At 35.1% G+C, this 6,924-nt stretch overlaps 2 protein-coding genes and 1 long non-coding RNA gene across 4 annotated transcripts in view; all 3 read right to left on the bottom strand.

Moving 5' to 3' along the window:
- Positions 1 to 702: 702 nt before the first annotated feature.
- LOC129567221 (sialin) lies at positions 703 to 3,223 on the bottom strand. 2 transcript variants are annotated; one of them, XM_055443873.1, is made up of 9 exons: positions 3,086 to 3,223; positions 2,549 to 3,027; positions 2,409 to 2,491; positions 2,165 to 2,330; positions 1,797 to 2,102; positions 1,641 to 1,732; positions 1,223 to 1,552; positions 1,055 to 1,154; positions 703 to 946 (listed from the first exon to the last, which is right to left on the bottom strand). In XM_055443873.1, exons 1-9 carry the CDS (start codon positions 3,093 to 3,095, stop codon positions 740 to 742), a joined length of 1,773 nt encoding a protein of 590 aa, XP_055299848.1. In that variant the 5' UTR covers positions 3,096 to 3,223; the 3' UTR covers positions 703 to 739. The 2 variants fall into 2 exon arrangements, with proteins under 2 accessions (XP_055299848.1, XP_055299849.1); XM_055443874.1 differs by having other exon boundaries at positions 2,549 to 3,021.
- Positions 3,224 to 5,193: 1,970 nt separating this feature from the next.
- LOC129567257 (uncharacterized) lies at positions 5,194 to 6,372 on the bottom strand. The gene is made up of 3 exons (XM_055443921.1): positions 5,953 to 6,372; positions 5,611 to 5,753; positions 5,194 to 5,444 (listed from the first exon to the last, which is right to left on the bottom strand). Exons 1-3 carry the CDS (start codon positions 6,130 to 6,132, stop codon positions 5,399 to 5,401), a joined length of 369 nt encoding a protein of 122 aa, XP_055299896.1. The 5' UTR covers positions 6,133 to 6,372; the 3' UTR covers positions 5,194 to 5,398.
- Positions 6,373 to 6,690: 318 nt separating this feature from the next.
- LOC129567256 (uncharacterized) overlaps positions 6,691 to 6,924 on the bottom strand; it is a 1,447-nt gene continuing 1,213 nt past the window's right edge. The window contains exon 3 of the long non-coding RNA XR_008687837.1: positions 6,691 to 6,858. This is a non-coding gene — a long non-coding RNA (uncharacterized LOC129567256). The remainder of the gene's footprint in view (positions 6,859 to 6,924) is intronic.

Here is a 6,924-nt window from a genome sequence, read left to right as displayed (position 1 = left end):
AGGAGGACAGTCCTCGTTTTTGATATCTGTCCTCGCGTCCTCTGAGATTTTCGAAATTAAATGAAATGTCCTCGTTTTTACCGGTTGAATAAATTTCAAAAATTAATTTAAAAAACACGAAAATAGGAGAGAAAATAAGAGACTAAATTGAATTTTTTTTTTCAAAATAATTAGCTTATCATTTTTCTTCAAATTTAACAGCTGGTAATTCTTTTCTGCCCTTGAAAATAAGCACATGATTTTTTCTGCGATTATTTGAGTATTATTTATTTGACAAAAAAAAATTGCAAAAATTCTCTTGTTCTTTATGGCAATTCTTTTTTGGGCCATTCGCAATAACAAAGACAGTGTAAGCACTAAGCAGCAAGAATAAAAGTAAAAATATATCCATTCGATAATCAAAACAGTCGATAAAATGTTGTTGAAACATATCGAAAAACTTGTGACAGTTCTTTCTAAAAAGTGAATGATAATAATTAATATTCAGTACCCCACCCTATTATTCATGAAATTCCAAAAATTGAAAACGTTCCCCTTTTTTTTCTTAATCGAGAAAACTTCCTCGTTTTTCGTGATAAAAATCTGTGCACATTAATCATAGCGTATGTATGGCATCTCCGCTGTGCACTGGATTTCTCCGCAAATGTTTCATTTGCGTTTACTTTTATATTTTTGACTAATTCATTCGTTAATAGGTCGTGGTTAAAAGGAAAGATAATTTTATTTCAATCAACAATAATCAATTACAATCTCTGACTGGGTCCAAATCATTTTGAGTGGTACTTTTTATCACTTTCATCTCTTTATCTTTGTTTGATTTTGAAGTAGTTTCGGGTTGATTCCAACTTTGCAATGTCGAATCTGCAAACAAAACGTATACTGCACCACAGAACAGTAGAACAGCTGCGCAAATCAAAAATACATATTGCCATTGTTGAATCGATTGCTAGAATCCAGGAAAATAGGGAGAGAAATAAGCGGATTAGTTTAAAACGTAAATAACGCATTGATCAATGATCATTGCGAGATCTATAGTAAAATTCGGTGCTTTTACATTTCCATGGGTCAATCTTCCAACAATCCAGGGTGAAATAAATCCAGGCGAAACGCAAAACACCCCATTCAATCCAAGCGTTATGCCAGAGAAATTTGGACTATAAAACGAATGAATGTGATAAAACATCTGACAAAAATGAATAAAGATGATTTAAATCCAGAATACCTGATGTCAATGAGACTGGCAAGTGGTCCGGCTGATACAGCGCCATGTAATGAAGTGGACAATGTAAGGAATACAACGGCTGCTGTTGAGCTACAGCCAGAATATGCTAGGGCAAGAACAAAAAGCCCATTGAAAATGGTTGCTACGCCGCCCGCCAATTTTCGCACATTTGTTCGCGACATGACCTGTTTCCTTAACAATGAATCAACGAATATTGAGAAGAAATACGCAAACACCATACGGCACAAATGAGGAATGCCACTTAATATGCCGGTCATTTGGACACCCCAACCGTGTATAACACGGAAATAAGTTGGCGCCTGCGTCATCCTTTTGATTTATGAAACCATCAACATATGGAAAATACGTTAATTGTGTGTAATATTCGTAATTGAGGTCAAAACGAGAGTCGATTTACATTGTAAACAGTCCCCATAATCCACCAAATTGTCCACAGATATTCACCCAAACCGCACTTGATCGAAGTATCGACTTCCATGGTGTTTTTTGCTGGAATATGAAAATTCTTGAGCATTTTTTTTCGATTAAATTTTATGAGTAAAAAAAAACATACGTCACCCGCGTGAAAGGAACCACCCAAAGACTTTTCAATATAATCCCGTTCTGCTGGATCAATTCTCGGATGTTGATCCGGTGAGTCGTAGACAAAGTAAAGCCAAGCCACATACCAAACGCTACCAAAAATTCCGCTCAGATAAAATACGGACTCCCATGACCAAATGCTCAGTATAAATCCAAATGCAGGATAGAAAAATGCGATTGCAACCGAACTTCCCAAATACGATGTAATAAATGTGCTGCGTTCATCGGGCGGAATCCATTGAGAAGCTAAATGATGCATTGCAGGCCAGGCTAAGCCCTACAAATAAGGATTGAAAAAAATAGTGTTGTTTTCTAAATTCAAATTTTCAAAGCTTCTACCGAGATTATGCCTTGAGCTACTCTGATTGCAATCAATAGGTTAACATGGAATTTGGCAGCCATTGGAATGAAGAAGCACAGAAAGCATGACACAAAATTTGACAAACCGAAAATTGCCTTGGTTCCATAACAAGATGCTAATATCCCGCCAACAATCTGAAGCGTCCTGCCGATAAAATCGAATAGTTTGTGCTCTTTTTCTGAAGAATTGAATCAATTTCAATGAATTTAAATAAATTTTTACCAGTGAAGCCAGAAAAATGAGCCCAGTACACGGCTTTGATCCAACTCATCCCATTCAAATTTGGTTGAATAATCAACTGGAAACTTTTAAACAATCATTAGAATATTTCAATCAATCATGAGAATATGAAGAGCACATACATCATACACTTGCACTGCGGATGAGTTGATTGTTTGATTGAATGCCACCACACATTCCGATGGATGGTAACTCGATGTAGCTGATGTCTTTTTGGCAACCATTTCAACGATGGCAATATTTACATTCAATCGATAGATGTAATTCACCATAAAACCTACAAACGACATATACCACAAAATCGTCCGGCATTTTATCGTAGAAGTCTTCTCGAATGATTTCAGCGATGTTATTGATCCAATCGTCGATGAAATGAGATTGATCTTTTTTGGTGAACTTTCAACGGTTTTTTGGTAAACAGGTGAATGAGGCACCAAATGTTGTTCATCTTCGTTTTCCGATTTCATATTGTGATCCGCAACGATCGTCTTAGTATTTTGTAGCAAGCCTTTCTCATCGTCAATGCGTTCCGTCTCATCAGTTGGTTGCGCATCAATCTCGATATTTTCACTCTCATCGGTTGGAACACTTATCACTATTTCTACAAAAAGACGGCAAAAATGCACAAATAGAGAAAAAAAGTTTATCCATTTCATTACCTTTTTCCATCTTGATAAATTCGCACCATCAGTCAGTCACAATGATTTGTGTTGTCTTCGACTGTTGACTGAATTTCGTAACCGATTCTATAAAGTTCTCTGGCCCAGTCTACTTCCTTTTGATTTATGAAATCTGTGGAAAAATACGTTAATTCTTTGGATTCTTCATAATTGAAATCAAAACAAGAGTAGATGATATTTTGTGATAAAACATTCTATCAAAATAAATATACTTCCCATTTAGCTGTATTGCCATTTGATAAGTGATAAAATTCTTCAACAAGATTAGATTCAGTTTATTGCTGTTTTCCCATTTTCATCGTTTTGCAATGAAGCGTCATTTCATCTCTATTCGAATTCAATAGCAAGAGCATTTGTTGCGTTTCAAGAGCGCCGTTTTATCAGTTTACCTAATAAATCTGATCACTAAATCACCGCCATGGTATGTCATGATAAAAAAATTGCAAGCCTCCAAAAACCCACACATCGACTAATAAGTTAACACATCAAGATTTGTTGGATGAAATGTACTTTATTTGGTGATTTTTTTTATCTTATCACAGAAGAATCAACATAAGCAATTAATTCAAATAAATCATTGAGGCAAATTTTGTTTATTCCAAAGGGTAAATGCTCTCATGTAGCTACTGAGCTATTGAATGTGATATTATCATTTCAAAGATATGACAATGCTCGTCATCGCCAGTGGGTATAATCCTTCTAATGTCGAGAGATCATCTGCAATAGAAATTTTCAATTTGTGAATATTTAAAGCAAAAATCACACTTTAAGATTCAAATCAATGCATTCCAGAATGTCTGTTCCAAACATTCAGAACGAAATCTTCGCATGCGCTAACTTCTATGATGCACCAAAGTTTGAATGCAAAAAATTCACCTGCGTGTATGGGTTAGCGCGCACACCACATCGCTCACACTCACGATTAGCATTCGGCTGACGCAACTGATAATTCCATTCATGACTGCAGTTTGAGCACCGATATCTTGCCTCATACGTTACGACGTTGTCATTGATGGTTTGCTGTTGAACCAAAAAAAACGGGAAATGATAAGAACGAATTAATTTATTCAATAATCTTTGTTGTGAATGAAATTTTACATTGAAAAATTTCGTCAACAAAGATAAAATGATCACTATGAAAACGTTACTCCTAGATTTAACTCACAATTGAATAAGGATTGACGTTTTTGGTGCAACATTTACAACTTTGAATCCCCGCGGATTGCGTTGAAGGAACCTTCCATTGCACCTTGCAATCGTAGCAGAAGTAGAACGAATAAGTTGAACTCATCTTTCCGGAATCGACTTTGTAAATGATCTCGATGGAAAAACAAATATGATTCACTTGTATATCAGCCAAGTATAAGTTGGCCGAGTCAGAAGAATGCGCAGACTCAACGGTTTCTTGTTTCAACTCAATGTTTATGCCTCGGTATTTATTGTAAACAAATAATAGCAAATATGCACTCAGCTCCGATCTCTAAAAAATGAAACGCTCTTGAAAGTTCGTTGTACTTCATACTCTTATAATCAAAACCGTTTGTTATTTATTTGAGACTTGCGATTATTCAGAAAATATTTTTAAACAAATCATCGACACAAAATGACTTTGTTGCTATACGAACATTTTACTGTTCCTCATTAGTTGGGCTGTAATTGGTTTTGACATGAAAATTAATTGGGATTCAAAGTGTATGATTTTGAACTCAATGGAACTAACAAATAAAAGTAAACCGGGTTCACTGAAAACTTTCAAGTTTATTTCTTCTGTTGAATATGTTTTCATTGAAGACAGATTAACTGCAGAGCAAACAAATTTCATTTTATGATACAAACCTTAAGTCTCAGAATGTAAATTTCCCTTCCTAAAAAACTGTGTCTCACGAAGAATAACTTACGTTTTTTTTCCGTTTATTCCATGCAATTATAATTGTATTGCTCCATGAATAAATTACCATTTCAGTCAATTGTTTGACATTTATTCAATTTTGAAACTCGCGTTGGAAGCTAGTTTACTCACGAGCAATGAACGAGAAAGTACAATCAAGAAAAACAATGAATCAGATTTCTCAATAGCAGTCAATGATGCTTTTTATTATACCATGCACAGAAATAAATCGATCGATAGGTTTATTCTCAAAGACATATTTCATTGATTTGCATCTTGAAAAAAAGCACTTTATTTCCGCTTGACAAGTTATTCAGAAGCTAAGTCCGTTCTGAATTTCACTGGATTTGAAGGAAATGAAAATCAAATGAAGAAAAAATGGGAAATGTTGTTCGAACGGCATCTTAGCTTATCAAGCGGTTCAGCGTGATTTTACCATTGGATGAGTTCCTGTAATGAAAAGCATACATCAATCAAAATTAAAAAAATTACTCCATTTTCACTATTCCCAAAATTCACAAATCCACTCGCTAAAATCACAAACGCGCTACATCACTCATTCAATGAATCATTCAGAATGTAAAGGTGAAATTATTATATTAGGATCAGATCATACCTGAAGATGCGGAACGATGGAAGTGTTGCATCTCTAACAATTTTGAGTACGAAGTACAAATGTACGATCACGGCGCTCCATTCAAACTTGCAGTAAGAGCAGTTAAACTTTTCACGATATTTTGCGACCGCATAGTTCTTTTGCTGTAAAAATAATAGGAGTTTTTCAAACTTATTCCACGCACATTTGACAATGTTATTGATTTTCTGTGCGGCATTTTTCCACCAAAATTTATTTTTTCATATGCGAATACTTCTGATTATCACTAATTTGTCAAACAAAATTTGAATTAGAAGTCAAGGAGTTTTTCTTTGTAAGAAAAATTCCTGAAAATTTACTCACAACTTCAAACGGATGCACGCACGTACGGCAATTTTTGCAGTTATCCATTCCGATTGGCTCCATTGATGTGGTTGAAAAAGTGCGGAAGCAATTCGGGCATCGATAATACGAACAATATCGATCCATTTTGTTTGCGTGTTGATTTGACCAAGAACAAAACGAAACTAAGTGTATGCTCATTTATTCATGCAATTTCAGAGTGATGAATTCGGTTGACGTAAGAATAATAACGTGAAGAAAATGAAAGTACCGCTCAATGAGAATGAAGATGAAAAGAACGAAACGGCGACATCAACGAGCGAGACAGTTTACATTTATTTGTCGTTTATTTTAAACCAATCGCAAGCCAACAATTAACGATCGTTCACGAAATTGATGACAATTGAAAACTACCAAGACGAAAATTTCAAACAACAATTTCGACAGAGTTTTGACTTCCGATATTGTTTTCATGCGTTTCTTGGACTCTGGCTGAAAATGTTGGTTTGCTAAGCATTTTTATATCGAATGATGAATATAATTTCTTTGTTTAAAACAACTCGTCCAATATTTTTATTGAATGCCTTTTTTTGGAAACAAACATAAGAATACATTTCTTGTTCCATGCAAAACACGTGCAGTCGGCTACTTCATGGCGTATTTTCGTTTTTTATCTTCATTCTAGAGAGAAACGGAGGACATTTTACAACATGGTTTTGGTTTATTTGCGTGGTGTGGAGTGACTCACTTCTTTTTCGGGAAAATTGATGGCACTACATTTATTGGGGCAGACACGATTCTGGAATTATTAGATGTTTATCGATTCATATTGCTCGTTGCAACATCTACACGTGTAGAATGCATGCCACCGGTTTAACATGTTTCAAGGCGGATGGAATTTCTGTCGCTCTTTATTTCACCAAGAAACTATACCGAAATGAAGTTTTTATAAATTATCACTTGAAAAAAATTGAACTGAATACACCAACCTGT

Source organism: Sitodiplosis mosellana, unplaced genomic scaffold (genome assembly GCF_009176505.1).
Source record: "Sitodiplosis mosellana isolate CC-2019 unplaced genomic scaffold, AAFC_SMos_1.0 Smas_scaffold_10, whole genome shotgun sequence".
NCBI classification, from domain to species: domain Eukaryota; kingdom Metazoa; phylum Arthropoda; class Insecta; order Diptera; family Cecidomyiidae; genus Sitodiplosis; species Sitodiplosis mosellana.
This window is presented reverse-complemented; position numbering and strand designations above follow the sequence as displayed.

Excerpts from the sequence above, each read along its gene's own strand:
- LOC129567221 (XM_055443873.1), bottom strand. Across the intron at positions 1,155-1,222 it reads GCCAGTCTCATTGACATCAG|TCCAAATTTCTCTGGCATAA; the intron begins GTATTCTGGATT and ends TTCGTTTTATAG. Across the intron at positions 947-1,054 it reads GAAGATTGACCCATGGAAAT|CAATCGATTCAACAATGGCA; the intron begins GTAAAAGCACCG and ends CCTGGATTCTAG.
- LOC129567257 (XM_055443921.1), bottom strand. The coding sequence starts at position 6,132 with ATGAGCATACACTTAGTTTCGTTTTGTTCTTGGTCAAATCAACACGCA. Across the intron at positions 5,754-5,952 it reads GCGTGCATCCGTTTGAAGTT|CAAAAGAACTATGCGGTCGC; the intron begins GTGAGTAAATTT and ends TTATTTTTACAG. Across the intron at positions 5,445-5,610 it reads CCATCGTTCCGCATCTTCAG|GAACTCATCCAATGGTAAAA; the intron begins GTATGATCTGAT and ends TTTTCATTACAG.